We start from the raw sequence: 16,290 nt of genomic DNA, 5'->3' as shown, positions 1-16,290 counted from the left end.
TAGGGAGCACTTGGAGGTTAGAAGAAGGTAAAAATCCAAAAAGAACTTGAGTAAATCAAAGAGAGAAAAGTTAGAAAAAAAATGGAGAGTTGTGGAGGGATAAAAGAGAAAGTAAAAATAAGTTTTGTTTAAATGGAAAAATAATTAAAGTAATGTCAATTTAAAAAAATAAAAAATATGTGGATATTACATGTGGCAAAAATTTTAACACCGTTTTAACATTTCTGTTATTTTAAATATATTTGACACTTTTTGACAAGTTCATACATATAAATAGAATTTTGATACTTAATAAGTAAATTTGACATCTTCTTACAACTTGTTGTGTAAAATTGACATTCTTTTCATATATATATATATATATATATATATATATATATATATATATATATATATATGACATTCTTCTCATATATAAAGATTTATATATATATATAAAGATTTCCTTTCTTTAAGTTAATTAAAAAATTATATAGAAAGAAGTTACTTACCGACATAATTTCTATTTTTTTTTTTCTAAATACATATATATATTTGTTACCAAATTAAAGGATTTAAACGGATATAAGGTTATTTTAAAACAATATGCTTAATTTTTAGAAAGCTTTGTTTGAAGAAAAAATTGATTACTTAAATTAAATAATTGAAATTTAGTACATTGATATATAAAATTATTACAAAAATAAAATATGAATAATTAAATTTGATATTATAAGTAATAAAGAAGGAAAATATTGATTTATTAAAATAATGTAGCCAAAATTTTATTTATAAAACAAATGAACGTGCATATCATTACTTAAAAAATATACATATTTAAGGAAGATTCAGACGGTGAAAAATATAGAATGGAGAAATGGAGTTGGAAAAAGAAGGTTTGTGGATCCAACGGCTTGCTGCTGGTTTCGGAACCTGCGACGTACGAGCGGATCAATGATGACTCCCACCAAAGGCGTAAGAATGGAGTGTTTTGTACCATTTTTAAGAACATCTTTTCAACTGGGAAAACAGGGGGCAGCAGAAATGAGAATTATGAGCCGAAGGCTGCTTCAAATCAAAAGAAGAAACGATTGTCGACATGGCTTCCGGATCCGAACCGAAGGTGGCCTGTGCAGGGTTGGGCTTAAGGAAAGCAACATGGCATCATTTTGATTAGTTTTGTACCCTCTTATTATTATTATTATTATTATTATTATTATTATTATTATTATTATTATTATTATTATTATTATTATTATTATTATTATTATTATCATGTTTTAGTTTTACCTGCAATACTTGGTAGAGGCTGTTTTATTTTGTTCAAATGTTTAGCTTTGATGCTATTATATGTGTTTTAGCTGAAAAGTAATTAATGACAACTTTTTGAATCATGTAAGAGAACATATAAACTAAGGTAAAGATATTTGGGATTTTTTACTAAAAAAATCATCAATTAATCATTAGAGTAAACAAAATAGTAATTTACATGTCATCTGTTTTAGAAATGAGTCATTTAGTGAAATCAATGCATTGCATATTAACTAATTTAAGAAGAGAAATATTATAAAGTTAATAAATTACAATATCACACAAAATTACAACAAAAAAACAAATTATAATAAATACTGCCCCAATTGTCACTTAGGACTCCAACTTGGGTGGTTTTCACCGTAAGTGATTCGAACTTGAATGGTATCATAAAAGATTGGATAATCAAAATTTTAATCATTTGAATTTTTTTCTAAATGGACAAAACGTTCGTAATTTTATTTAACGTATTATTTCAAGATATACGCGTTCAAAATTTGTCGAATACAGTTTGAATGCCTTAAAAAAATATGTAATGTAAGAAAATAATTGTTATTGTTTTTACAAATATGATAAATTAATTAAGAAAATGAAAATACTATGTTAAAAATATGATTGTCTCTAATAGCGGTATATAAATCGTAGTTAAAAGTTTATTAATAACGACGTATCTAAAATCCGTAGTTAATGTTTTCAATTTAATAGATGGGTATAAAATCGTAATTAAAAGTCTAACTTTTAACAACAATAGTTAATAGTTTATTTCTAACTGGAGTTTATAAAACCACTGTGAATACTATTATTAAGAGAACTATTGCGATTTTGAAATACATAAGTTAAGTCCATTTTGAAAATGAATATATATTAGGTCTCTAAATAATCATTTTTATTCAAATCACTACAAAAAAAGAGGTATTTGTGATAAAAAGAGGTATTCTAATCATTTTTTACTGCCGTTTAAAGGTTATCAAAATATACCGATGATTTTATTTATGTCATTTGTGATAAAAATGGTATTTTCGATTTATTTTTTGACAAATTTAGATTTCGTCAGAAATATTTATTTTTGACAGATTTTTCGATAGATTTTTTGACGAGAATTATGACGGAATATGTGATGAAAGTTTTCATCAAAATTTCCGTCACAAACTTAAATTAAGTTGCTTCTCTTCCGTTTATGTTGCAAAATTTCGTTTACTTGTCGCCGGAGGCATTCTTCACCACAGTCAAATTCCGACCCACATTCTTCACCACAGTCGCTGACGGCGGAAACCTCATATGGGGAAGACAACTCCGACCAACAATTCTCCTCGTCACTTCTCCACTCATCACTAAATATCATCCACTCATAAAGCGCGAGATTCTCAGGCCCGTCCTCGCTGCCGCCGCATCGTCTCCTGCTGACTCTTATGGGTGAAGTCCAGTTGATGGCTACACCTCTTGTGATGGCCACCATTGTTGAAGAAGACTTTCGTACAGTAGAAGTAGGATGAGTCTTTTGCAAGAAGGGATTTGGAAATGATGTCGTTGAGTAGGGCATACTCAACTTTCAATCAGTTACTCTTCCCGTGATACTCAATAGGAAGAGTTTTCCTCTTCGGAGGTTTGATCTAAAAAGACATGCATCATTTCAGACAGAATCTCATTTGAAGAAGAAGGAAACTCATGGATTCCTTCGGTTGGGAGTCTGAAGAACAAGCCGAATATTTCTTCAGTGAATCAGATGTCTTTACCAAGTACATTCGCACAAATGTATTTACTATGGTAAAAGCTAGCGGATTCGAAGAACTCATGAACAACTTGTTCGTGATAGATGCAGTGAGGGCGAATGAACTTTTTCAGCCCAGAAGTGTTCAATGATTCAAACATTTGAACCATTCCAGAAATCGTCAGAGTAGAAACAGATTTGAAATCTACTTGCAGGGATTTTGGAGTGAAAAATGCCATTTTAGCAAGATGAACACACGAATTTGACGATTCGAATTCTAGAGAGAGAGACATGGATTTTAGGAGTACTCAACCATTTGAGTGACACCATTCATTAAATATAAGAGAGCTAACGTGTAACAATTAATATTTAATAATTATACCAACCGTAAAAAATTTTAGAAATCTATTCCCAAGGCACATGCCTATAAATTAATATTAATCATGAAACTGCCCAGTCAATATTAGACGTATAGAAGAAAGTTATCAAAAATTTTAGTCACTTTTGAAGAATTGAGAGACACATGTCTTCAATCTATTTGAGAAGTGACAGTTTTATTTTTGGCGGGAAAAAGGTACATAGACAGATACATTTGCAGATGACAGCTGTCCTGATAGCCAGAAGATGAAAAGTCTAAGTGCATAAGTAGTTAGACGTTTAATCTACTTTTCACATTCTTCACTTCTAATTGAGAAATTCGTCTATTATATGCATGGGTCTATTAGACGCAAGCGTCTAATCACGTGTCTTATAAACGTCTAACGTCTATTAGACGTAGACATCTACTTACGCATAGACACCACGTGCTGGACGTGTGTTTGGTTAGACATGAACTTCCACTTGCTCTTGTCATAAAAACGTCTAACGTCTATTAGACATATAAGTCAAACTGCACAGGTTAATTAACCAAGACATGAGTTCCTGAAAAAAGATAAAAATTGCTTGACTAGACGTACGTCTAAGTAGTTATGCTTCTTAAACTCCTAGTCCATTGGACATATTGAGACATCTGTCTTCTTGTCTATCCAGTTAAGTTTTGAACAACATGCTCCCCTCAGTTTATGCACATAACAACATCAATCAAGATCAACAAGTCCTAAAACATTTCTAAAGTGAGAAAACATAGCTTCGGGTAGAGGCTTCGTGAAAATGTTTTCCGTTTGTTGATCTGTTGGGATGTATTCAAGACGAATCTGCTTCTGATTGACATGCTCTCGGATAAAATGATGCCTGATTTCGATATGCTTTGTCCGAGAGTGCAAAACTGGATTATAGATGATTGCTATAGCACTTGTGTTGTCGTAGAAAATTGGAGATTCTTCAGCTTCAATCCCATAGTCCCTAAGCTGTTGTTGAACCCACAATAGCTGAGAGCAACAACTGCTAACAACAAGTTACTCTGCTTCAGCTGTAGACATGGCAACCGACGTTTGCTTCTTGCTGAACCATAAGATAAGACGATCTCCAAGGAACTGGAAAGTTCCACTCGTGCTCTTTCTATCAATTTTGAACCCTGCATAATCTGTATCTGAAAAACTAGTCAAATTGAATCTGGAATCCTTCGGATACCACAGTTCCACATTTTGAGTTCCCTTTAAATATTTCAGAATACGTTTAGCAGTAGTAAAGTGAGAGAGTTTAGGATTAGCCTGAAATCTTCCACAAACACCAACAACAAATTTGATATCTGGTCTAGTAGCCGTAACATATAGTAGTGACCCAATAAGACCTCTATAGGCTATGACATCTACACTTTGACCACCATCACCTTTATCCAATTTACTAGAAGAGCTCATTGGAGTGGCTACATCAGAGCAGTTCTCCATCCCAAACTTGTTTAGTAACTCTTTGGTATACTTGGCCTGATTGATGAAAGTTCATTTCTCCAACTAATGAACTTGGAGACCGAGGAAGAAAGTTAATTCTCCCAACATGCTCATTTCAAATCTGTCCTGCATCAGCTTGGCAAATTTCTCACATAATTTGGGGTTAGTTGATCCAAATATAATATCATCCACATATATTTGAACTAGTAGAATATGAGCATCTTTAGTGAATTTAAACAGTGTTTTATCAACAGTTCCAATAACAAAATCATGATCAAACAAAAATTCAGTCAAACTGTCATACCAAGCTCTAGGTGCTTATTTCAAACCATATAAAGCTTTTTCAAGTTTAAAAACATGATTTGCTAAAGAATGATCTACAAAACCAGGTGGTTGCTCAACATAGACATATTCATTTAATTTACCATTTAAAAATGCACTTTTCACATCCATTTGAAAAACTTTTAAATTCTTAAATGATGCATATGCAAGGAAGATTCTAATTGCCTCAATTCTTGCTATAAGAGCAAAAGACTCATCAAAGTCGATACCTTTCTCATGTCTGTATCATTGAGCAACTAAACGGGCTTTGTTTGTAATAACTAAGCCCTCTTCACTAAGCTTGTTTTCAAAGACCCATCTTGTTCCAATGACTGACTGATCAGTCGGTCTAGGAGTCAGATGCCACACTTTATTTCTCACAAATTGGTTTAACTCCTCCTGCATAGCATTGATCCAATCTGGATCAACCACTGATTCACCAATTTTCTTGGGTTCAATCTGAGAAATAAAGGTAGAATTGGCCATTTCATACATCAATTGACGTCTTGTTCTTCGAGGAGAGAAAGGATTTTCGATGATCAATTCTGGTGGATGATTCTTGTTCCATCTGAAGCTGGATCCAAAGAGATTTGTCATCTGAACAGGTGACTCTGCGATGTCCAAACTCTCAACAGTTTGTTGAACAGAAGTTTGTACGTCTGGTTGGATTTCAACCGGATCAGCCACAGGATTAGACAATGAAATTCGTTTATCCCGAGCTTCTTCCTCACTTACAGACTCAAGATTCGTTAATTCTAATCTGTTAGCAAGGTCAATGAGATCAATAGAGTTACTCTCAACAGGCTCATCAAAGATAACATGAAGGGATTCCTCAACAGTTTGAGTTCTGTTGTTAAATACTCTATAAACCTTGCTTACTAAGGAATATCCCAGCATGAATCCAGTATCTTCTTTGGCATCAAAAGCGGTCAAATAAACCTTTCCATTGTTATGGATAAAACATTTACACCTGAATACTTTGAAGTATGAAACTCTAGGAACTCTCTCGTAATACAGTTCATAGGGAGTTTTATCAAAACGTTTGTTAATTATTGTCCGATTTTGTGTGTAGCAAGTTGTGTTTATGGCATCTTCCCAAAACCTCTAAGGTACGTCTGATTCAGCTAGCATGGATCTCACAGCTTCCTTCAGAGTTCTCACTCTTCTCTCAGCAATTCCATTTTGTTGTGGAGTTATGACACTAAAAAACTCGTGCCTAATCCTAGACTCCTCGAGATAAGAGGAAAGTTATCTGTTTGTGACTCAGTTCCCTAGTCACTTCTAATGCAAGCAATATTCAAAGATTTATGATTATGAATTCTTTTAAATATTCTAATCAATTTTCAACAGTTTTGTCCTTTGATGGTAAAAATGCTACCCATGTAAATTGTGAAAAATCATCAATAATAATTAGGGAAAATCTCATTCCTCTTAGGCTCTTCACAGGAATTGGACCAAATAGATCCATGTGTAACAATTCTAAGCAGCGACTGGATTGAGATTTCCCTTTACTTTTGAACGATGATTTGCCCTGTTTGCCTAACTAGCAAGCAAAACATATCTTGTCCTTAAAAAACTGTAATTTATGTAATCCAATAACTAAATTGTTTGAACAAATGTTGTTGATGATTTTAAAATTTAGATGTTTTAATCTTTTATGCCATAACCATTTCTGATCATTTTTGGCAATCATGCACATAGGATCAGATGATTCTTTTTGCCAATTTATTTTATATGAGTTTCCTACTCTACTACCAGTTAATAATGTATTACCATGTTGATCCTTAACAAAGCATGTATGAGTTTGAAAGTCAAGTGACAGACCATTATCACATAACTAACTAATACTAATCAGGTTATAGCACAAATTGTCAACAAGTAACACATCATTAATGGTTAGATTACCATGAATAATCTTACACTTACCCATGGTCTTACCCTTCTTATTATCACCAAAAGTGATATTAGGTCCAGAACAATCTGTTGTATCAGTGAGAAGCCGTCTGTTTCCTGTCATATGCCTGGAATAGTCGCTATCAAGATACCATTCAGAGTCCACGAGACCATCATTCACTTGTACCTACACAACATAATATTTACAATCGTTTGGTACCCACATTCAATTGGGTCATTAATCAATTAGTCACTTAGGAATCCATATTTGAGTTATTTTGATGGATTTCCCATTTTGTGTTGTGATTAATGCGTATGATTTTGACATAGCAGAAGCCTTCCTGCTAGCCACTGATCCCTTAGTTTTTGAAGATGATTTTCTTTTAGAAATTCTTGACTTCTTCCCAAGTCTTAGATTGCCAGACTTGATAGTTGCTTCTAACTTATTTTTCCGCCAGCTAACAGTCGGCAGAACATAAGTTATTTCATTCTTCAAAGCTACTTATTCATGAATGGGATCCGATATTTCAATATCAGTTAAACTCCCTTTGACAAAGTTTATAGACTTAAACTTTTCATTGCCAACAAATCCTAAACGGGATCTAGATCCAGCAGGTTTCAACAGACTAATCTGATATTTGACAGCTTCTCTAGACCTCGTCCAAGCCCTAACAACATAGTTTAACCTTTTGTTTTCAGAAGAAAGAGTTTGAATCTGTTCCTTGAGCATCTCATTCTATGATGAGATCTCTACTACTTTCCTTTCAAAAACATTTGATTTAGAAATTTTGTGTGAAGAAGAAATATTGGTCTCATATTTTACTTTCATTTCATAAAAAGAATCTGATAACTTCTTGTATTCAATGGTCATTTCATTAAGTGTGTTAGGATCGACGACACCAATAGAGACGGGGGTCTGGCTATTGATGACGACTTCAGATAAACGGTTTGATAGAAATCATGTTAGGGATTAATATCTCTTTCTATTCTTCGCAAATCCTTCGAACTCTTGAAAGAGATTCAAGTGCGGAAATGGTCTTCGGATTTGAAGCTTTGAACCAATGAAAGATGAATGGTAGAAAGTAAAGAACACAAGAATTTGTTTATGGATGTTCGGAGCAAACTCTCCTACGTCACCCTTCTTCCAACCACCGGAAGGATTCACTATAATTCTTTGAATCAAATACAATCCACTAATCTAGCTAACTCTCTGTTGAACAAAACAACATTTGTTCAACTTACAACACTGAAGTTTTCTCACAGAAAAGACAGTATGTAATACAATGTATTCACAGCTAGATGATAAGTGAGATGTTTGATTTCAGGAACTTTCTTGAAAGAAAAATGAATGAAGCAGCTCTCTCTCTGTTTCTTGTATTTTTCAGCATGCAATTTGTCCGTTGTCTTAGGCAGCAATTTATTCTTGAAAAGCTTCAATGGTCAAATCCTTCTTTTGGACACATGTCATCTTTCCGTTGGATGTACTATCCATGAGGTACTGGGTAGTACAGCAGAAAAATATTCTTGAGATCGTGGTAGTACAATGCAGTACATGCAATTTGAATTATTGCATACGTGGCGGTTATTCATTTGTTGAGCTCTACTGTTAGCTGTCTGGAAGACTCTGCTGCCAGCTGTCTAGAAGAGCATCTGCCTTCAAATTCTTATCTGATCATCTTAGCCGTTCATCTAATTAAACGCCCCCCATCTGATCAGTCTATTAGACGCCCCCATCTAACAGTCTATTAGACGCCTCATCTCGGCCGTTCATCTGATTAGACGCAATCAGTCTATTAGACACCCCCATCTAACAGTCTATTAAACGCCTCATCTCAGCCGTTCATCTGATTAGACGCAATCAGTCTATTAGACGCCCCATCTAACATTCTATTAGACGCCTTATCTCGGCCGTTCATCTGATTAGACGCAATTAGTCTAGACGCCCCATCTAACATTAGATCCCCACGTCTAACCACACTGGTTAGACTACACGTCTAACTTTCTCTTTCTAGACTGCACGTCTAACTCCACTAGTTAGACTGCACGTCTAACTTTCTCTTTCTAGATTGCACGTCTAACTCCACTAACATTAGACGTTTTCCATATAATTGGTCTAACTCCGCGTTGACTTTCAGCCGTGCCTGCAAATTAACAAAACTCTAATTATTAATTCTGCACCTGGTGAGAGTCGAACCCAGGTCACCTGTATGACAGACGGACATGCTTACCACTACACCACTTAAGATGTTCATATCTAAATATATATTTATATATTTGATATGACTAACAATTATTGAACTTAGTTTTATCCAAAAACTATTTCATCAATCATCAAATCAAAATTTTTTAAATCAATTAAAAATTTCAACCCAACAATCTCTCCTTTTTGATTATTTAAACTAAATCTCAAAACTAGTTTAAACATTAAAAATTTCAACCCAACAATCTCTCCCTTTTTGATTATTTAAACAAAATTATCAAAACCTGTTGAGTTCATTAAAATTTCAACCCAACAATTTCACCCTTTTTAATTATTTAAACTAAATTATCAAAACTAGTTGAGTTTATGATTTAAACATAATCTAGGCATTATCATAATCTAACAATCCTAAAAATATTTCTAAGGTAAGAAAACTTAGACTCGAGAAGTGGCTTTGAGAAGATGTTAGGATCTAGGTCGCGGCTGGGGAACCAGAGTCTGACCGGTTAACGCGTTTCACTTAACGGTTGGTGTTTAATCCGGTTAAAGATTAACACCGGGTTTCAATACTACACAAACTGTCACAAACCCTTGAACCGAGTTCAAGTGCGGAAGTGGTTTGTTTCAGGTTGAAGCAGCACGTACATAGGATGAATAGAACCGGATTTGGATAATGTCGGTTTGGAGTTTGGTGGGTCGGTTTTGGGATTCAGTAAGTCGGTTTAGGTAGGATCGGTTAGTATGTAAAGCCGGCAGAAAGTAAATGACAAGACAAGTTTTTATGGATGTTCGGAGTTAAACTCCTACGTCACCCCTTCCTCTCGAAACCGCGAGAAGGATATTCACTAAGGAATACACAAACACAATCCGATCGAGACTTATTTGCTGCTCGATAATACTCGTACAATTCTCACCGAAATTGTAATCTCACTTCAAATACACACTTAAGCTCTTTTAATTTAGAGAGATAAAGACCACCTACAACTTGGGTTGGTGTAACTCTTAGAACTTGTGAGTTGTAACTTGTTACTGCATTTACTCCTCTTCAGCTCCATCTTTTATAGGTGAAATGTTCCAATGGTCACATTTCATCTCCTTGAATCTGATTGGTTGAGAAGGGGTTCAGTGATTCAGACCTGGCAGTTTAGGCTTCCAGTGTATAGGTCAAACCGGCTAGGTTTGTCTTTTACTTAATATGGCAACTGTCGGTTGGACAATTGCCTGCACCTGGAGGGTTGCGCCTCTGATTTATCCTAGAGTGGGAAGATCTTGTCGGACGATCTTCTGCAGCCTGCAGATTATCCTCAGACTTGTATGAATATGGCAATACTATAGTTTGTCCCTTTGATATCATCTTCAACAGATACTTAAAGTATTTGTTTGCACCGATCGGTTGTTTAGGTTAACCGGATGACTTCCGGTTTTTTATAGCTTCAGGTTAACCGGATGACCAACGGTTTTGGCCTTCTCTTCTTGACCGGCCTTGTCTTCCTGATCGGTCCAATTCTTAACCGGTTAGATTGCTTAACCGATCCTGGTTTTTTAACCGTTCTCCTGCACAGGAAGTTTATTTTGTTAGGTTCTTATTTTTATCTGGTCTAATTTATCTAACAATTTCTCTCTTTTTGATTATTTTATTTAAAATATTAAAAGCATGTAAGAATGAAGATGTAGGCCGGTTTCTTTAAACGTTCATTTGGCCGGATTTTTGGAAAATGACTTAGAAAAATTTGAGAAAAATTTTGTCTTTTGAAATTTTTTTTTATCTTTATCAATTTCTCCCTTTTTGATTATTTTATTTAAAATATTCAAAACCATGTAAGAATGAAGATGTAGGTCGGTTTCCAAAAATACTTGATATATATATATAAATAAAATTATACTAAGTTAAACATAGACAATATATAATTAAAGAAAACTTCTATCTCTTTTTCTTGGGTAGGTATTTGTCCAGCATTTGTTCAGTCATCATTCCCTTGCACGGATTGCAAGGATCGACGACAGGTCTGGAGGAGGATCCTTGACCGCCCGAGGTCCCAGTGAAAGGTGAAATCGGAACCGATCTGAGTGGAATTGCTTCAAGACCCCGCGGTCTTTTGATCAGCTGTACGGTTTCGTCCTCGAGTTCGTCATCAGCTTGTGACACCGGGTTGATTGGAGGATCAATAACCGTTTCAGCAACGTTGTCCAATAGTCTTGAAATTGCCACATTCTTGAAGGGAGCCTTTCTTTTTCTGGTAGCCGGACCGGATGAGGAAGCAGCCGCCTTTGACTTCTTATGAGCGTTGAAGAACTCATCGAATGCTAGCTGTTGGCCGATTAGTCGAGCCGCATCTTCATTTTGCTGAACCGCTATGGCCGGTGCAACGTTTTCTATTGTTTGGATATGTTCGGCTAGGTCCGCATCCGCCTGTACCTTTTCTTTTTGAATCTGGACTTGCTCTTCCTCGGCATACTGAATCTTTTGAGCCGCGAGTTCATTCGCTTCTTCAAGTGCTTTGTCGGCTGGCAGTTTTGTCGCTACCATCTCCACCAGTTGTTCGGTAACCGCCTTTAGATCGGCTTCGGTTTTGGCATTCTTTTCCTCAAGTATTGCCATTTTCTCAAGTATGGATCCGGCCTGGACACCGGATTGAGACAGATCCCCTTCAATCTTGTTCAGTCTTTGATCGGTTGTTATGAGGTGTAGGTCTATTAAACCGACCTTTTGGTTGGTATGAGCGATATCGGTCTCCAACTTCTGAGTTACGGTCTCCAATATGTTAGTTCTGTCAGTTGTGTCGCCGAACAAAAGATCGGTAAGACCGTATTTTTCCTCAACGGACGTAATCCGTCCAACCGCGGCTTCCAGCTGTTTATCGGTAGACTCAATCATCTCGATTGATTTTGTCGCGGTTTCTTTTATCCTCTTTTGCCACGACAGGATGGCGGCATTGACAAATTCCTCGATTATGTCTTTTACTCTATCTTCTGTTACAGCCGGTACTGATGCATTGTCGGTTTGAGGAGATCCGTGTTGATCGGTGGGCGGTGTACCCGTCCCGAGTTCTGTGTGATTGATTACGGGTTCTTGTTGAAGAGAGATATGCTCGGCTTCGGCCGGATTCGGACCGCCATCATCCTCAGGATTGGATCTGGAGAAGATTGACGCCTCTTGGTGCTCGGGTTCCGCTTCCAACTGTGTCAGCTCATCGTTCAGCTCTTGTTCTTTAACTGTTAGCATATCCAGCACTAAGATCTCGAACTGAGATTCCTCCGTCCCTAGGATGTGTTTTTCACGAAGATGTTGAATATGGTCAGTGAGTTCTAGTAACCGGGCATGCGGTTCGACCATCTTACTCCTTCGAAGAGCGGTCAGGACGCTCTTAGCCTTTGTAAGGTTGATGACTTCCGTCTCCATCTCAACCAGTTTTTCGTATCTTCAGTCAGCGGGATGTTCCGGTAGAATGTTGGTGTAGAAGATCTCCTGCCGGTTCAGAGTCCATTGAAAGTAGACGTCGCTCGCAGCGTGAGCCTGAACTTAATTTCGTTCATGATTTGTTTGACGAGGTCCTCGCCCATTTGCCGGATGCTTTAATCCGCGGTTTCATTTCCTTCCGGTTGTCTACCCGAATCGGCATTAATATCATCAGTTTTGGCCGATTGTTCTTCGACCACCTTCTTTTTCCCTTTGCCAGACCGATCCTCCTCGGTGTGGTGTGAGAGAGTCCGACTAGAGATTGAAGCTGAGTTTTTCGGATTGTGTGTCAGTGTGAATACTAGCCGACCCGATCGGTTGCGAGACTGCCTTGCTTCCAGACTGTTCTCCTGCGGAGCCTTTTTCTTCTTAGGTTTAGAGTTCCTTTTGCGGGCGGACACCTTTGTTTTGCCCGGTTTATACTCCGATTTCAGAAAGTGATGGGATTTTATGATTTTGCTAGGGGAGATGAAAACACATGGGCCGGTTTCAGCGTTGAAATGGCGCATTAGTTTGCCGAGTGGAACGACGTATCCCCATGACCGTTTGGATGATGGATCCACCATCTCACATAGGTTGGAGAAAATTACCTTGGCCCAGTTGATTTTAGTGCCGTTGACTAAACCGACAATCATATCGATCTTCAATCGTGTGAGACTATCATAGTTGCCTCCCCGACCTTGAACCGACTTAGATAGAATCTCGCATAACGGTCTAAGTTTCGGTTTGAGGGAGGTTTTCTTACCGGACACTACTATTGGTACCGCAGTATCCGAAACATCCCGGCAAACCGCTTGGAATGTATCCTCGTTTGTAACCACTGAGAAGTCGCTCCCCTCGGTTGGTAGATGGAGAACCTCAGCAACCGACTCCATGGTGAGTTTGAACAGTTTTCCGCCAATTGTTGCGGTTATCGTTCTTTCGCTGTGTGCGGCGGTTTGAAAGAACTCAGTGACCGCTTCTTGATATAAGATGAACGGTCCGTTGAAGACTCAAAATTTTGGGTTAAGACTCGTTTAGCTTTCGCCGATCCATTTGCTCGAATTTCATCGAAGTCGACCTGGAAGATGTGGGTAAAAAGCACAGATTCGCGACCCATTGTGAGTTGAGGAGACCGAGAGATCGAGAGCGTGAGAGATTTGAGAGATTTGAAAGCTAGAGAGAGAAAGCCGTTTCGCGTAAGATTGAAATAAAATAACTAAGGATGTTATTTATAGTTGCGGGTTGGAATTTCAACCGCCGCGAACTGTCACATCAAGTTTGGGCGGGAATTTTCCCTCCAAACTAGCTTTGGGTGGCAAGCGATGGGCGGGAAGTTTGAACGGGAATTTGATGCGGTTATTTAACCGGTGATGGAACGGTTATTTAATGTTGTTCTATTCATGAGGCGGTTATTTAACCGGTGATGAAGCAGTTTGCGATTTTAACCGGTTGAACATTTAGACTGATTTTTAATTTTGCGATTCTGACCAGGTATTCGAACTTAGTAATCTAAACGATCATTCGATTAAAAGAGAAGGACATAATAAACACTGATACAAAGATCGGTTTAAAGTACACAAGATACAAGATTATAAATTATGTAACGATTATTTTAGAGAGTTTGTCCTCCACCACTTCCTCATTGAGAACATTTGATAGGTACACCGGGGTACCCGGTCCAAGATTTGGATGGTGTGTACGAATGAACTGGCTTATGTGGGGGGCATAGCCGAAACCTTTCTTTGTCTCGACCATGGTCTTCAGGTTATTGAAGATGACCAATGACCAATTGATGGGGTGTTGCTGATGATGTAGGTCATCATGTCGAAGACTTTCTTAGAATATTGTTGGTTCGGAGATTGTCAGATGATAGATCGGTTGACGATCTCGTGAAGGAGTTGGATATGATGGGCGAGGCGGGTTTTCAGACCGTAGTTCTCCACCGGCACTTCGGTTCCGGAGAACATTTCCGCATAGTCAACCGCTGCACTCCCCACCCGGGATGGGAAATCGGAGAACCCTTTAGTGGGCAGATTGAACATCCGGGAGAATCCGCTTTCGTGAAGAACAAAGACGTGGTTTTTTACGATCGAAGTAATGGAATCGCCGGATATGGCTGCATTATTGAAGAATTCCATTACCTCTGGAATGAATATGGGTCCGGATTCTTCGAGAAAGTCACGAAGGCCGGTGTCGATAAGGGATTTAAAGAGGAGTTCCTTCACTTCAAGATCCTCAATTTTGAGGACGGAGTCGAAATCAATGCAAAGATAGTTTATTAGAGTACGGTTAGACATTCTTTCAAATCTTGCTAAGAGAGAGAGAGAGTTTAAGAAATTATAAGTTGTTTGGAGGTATGCTGAATTGATAAAGGGGGTTCCTTATATAGATTTGAGATTGAAGGGAAAATAGGGGCATTTAATGCTAATATTCCATTTTGTCTTATTAGTGTTGGGAATATTTATGTTTCCAAAACTCCTTGGGAAGGAGTTACTTTTGACCGGTTACGGAGCTCGAGGTGGAGAATCTAGTTAGGAAGTAACTAGGTTTGTGTAATTTCCCATGTAAATGGAATTCAAAAGTTACTTTTCATTAATGAAAATGGAATTACAACAAACCGAAAGAAACACAGATTAACCGAGAGGATCATACTGGAATAGGATGAAAATACAACGGTACGTACAACAAAATGACCGGTTGTAGGAAGGAGTGACTTAATTGCCGAAGGAGTTAAGATGTTGGTTCTTCCTTTTCCAGGCCTTCTCGAACGGCTCATAGAACGAGTCGGAAACTTCCCTAGTTATGACCTGAACCTAGTTCAGCCCTTCGCCCAGACAGAGCGGAACCCCGAGTTCCATGAGTAGGCAGCTGATTTGGGGAATGAGGTCGGTATGGCGAGTAGTGATCATCCGGATCAAGACATCGAACAACACTCTAGACCAGTTGATTGGCGTATCTGTTGTGATAGCGGTCATCATGTTGAAAACTGTGGCACAGTAAGTATTGGTCACATCTTTACCCAGGATGCCCCGACCGATAATATCATTGAAGAGTTGGTATTCAGCCCTCAATGATGACCTAGAACCGTGGTCACTGACCGGACGGTTCGACCTAAAGAAGTTCAAAGAGATTTCGGCCTTTAGTTCGGTCAGAACGTTTAGATCGGTAAGCCCTTTCTTTGGAAGATCGAAGCACCGGGCAAAGTCACTCTCCGAGAAATCAAACACGGTTCCTCCAACCCTTGATTGAATAAGGGTGTCAAAGTACGGAGTACCGCGGAAGACCCTTGCATTGTAGAAGAACTCCAGAACAGTTTCAGGGAAGATGACATGTTTGTCATCTAAAAAGGATTTTAGACCGGTGTCTTCAAGAGACTTGATCATTTTGAATATCTCGTAGTGCTTTGTTCCTTGAGCGGAGTTGAAATCAACTTGGATAATGTTTTGAAACTGAGACATTTTTGTCTTAGTGAGATGATAAGTTGATACTTGTGAATATTTTTGTTTAATGTTTACCTAACTTATATATTAGTAGAGGGTTGATGGTATTGTCCAGTGTATAGCAGGTGATTTGATCTATTAACCATAGGATAAAACATATTGCATGAATTAGG

The 16,290-nt window shown here is 37.6% G+C and overlaps 1 protein-coding gene across 1 annotated transcript; it reads right to left on the bottom strand.

Annotated features, from left to right (window-relative positions):
- Positions 1-11,159: 11,159 nt before the first annotated feature.
- LOC124943577 lies at positions 11,160-12,638 on the bottom strand. Its single transcript, XM_047484069.1, has one exon. It carries the CDS (start codon positions 12,636-12,638, stop codon positions 11,160-11,162), a length of 1,479 nt encoding a protein of 492 aa, XP_047340025.1.
- Between the last annotated feature and the right edge of the window lie 3,652 nt (positions 12,639-16,290).

The sequence above is a fragment of the Impatiens glandulifera genome, chromosome 6 (genome assembly GCF_907164915.1).
Source record: "Impatiens glandulifera chromosome 6, dImpGla2.1, whole genome shotgun sequence".
NCBI classification, from domain to species: domain Eukaryota; kingdom Viridiplantae; phylum Streptophyta; class Magnoliopsida; order Ericales; family Balsaminaceae; genus Impatiens; species Impatiens glandulifera.
Note: the sequence above shows the minus strand (reverse complement) of the source record. Positions and strands in the feature narration are given on the sequence as shown.

Bases quoted from the DNA above. Each gene is read 5' to 3' on its own strand.
- LOC124943577 (XM_047484069.1), bottom strand. From the start codon at position 12,638: ATGGAGACGGAAGTCATCAACCTTACAAAGGCTAAGAGCGTCCTGACC.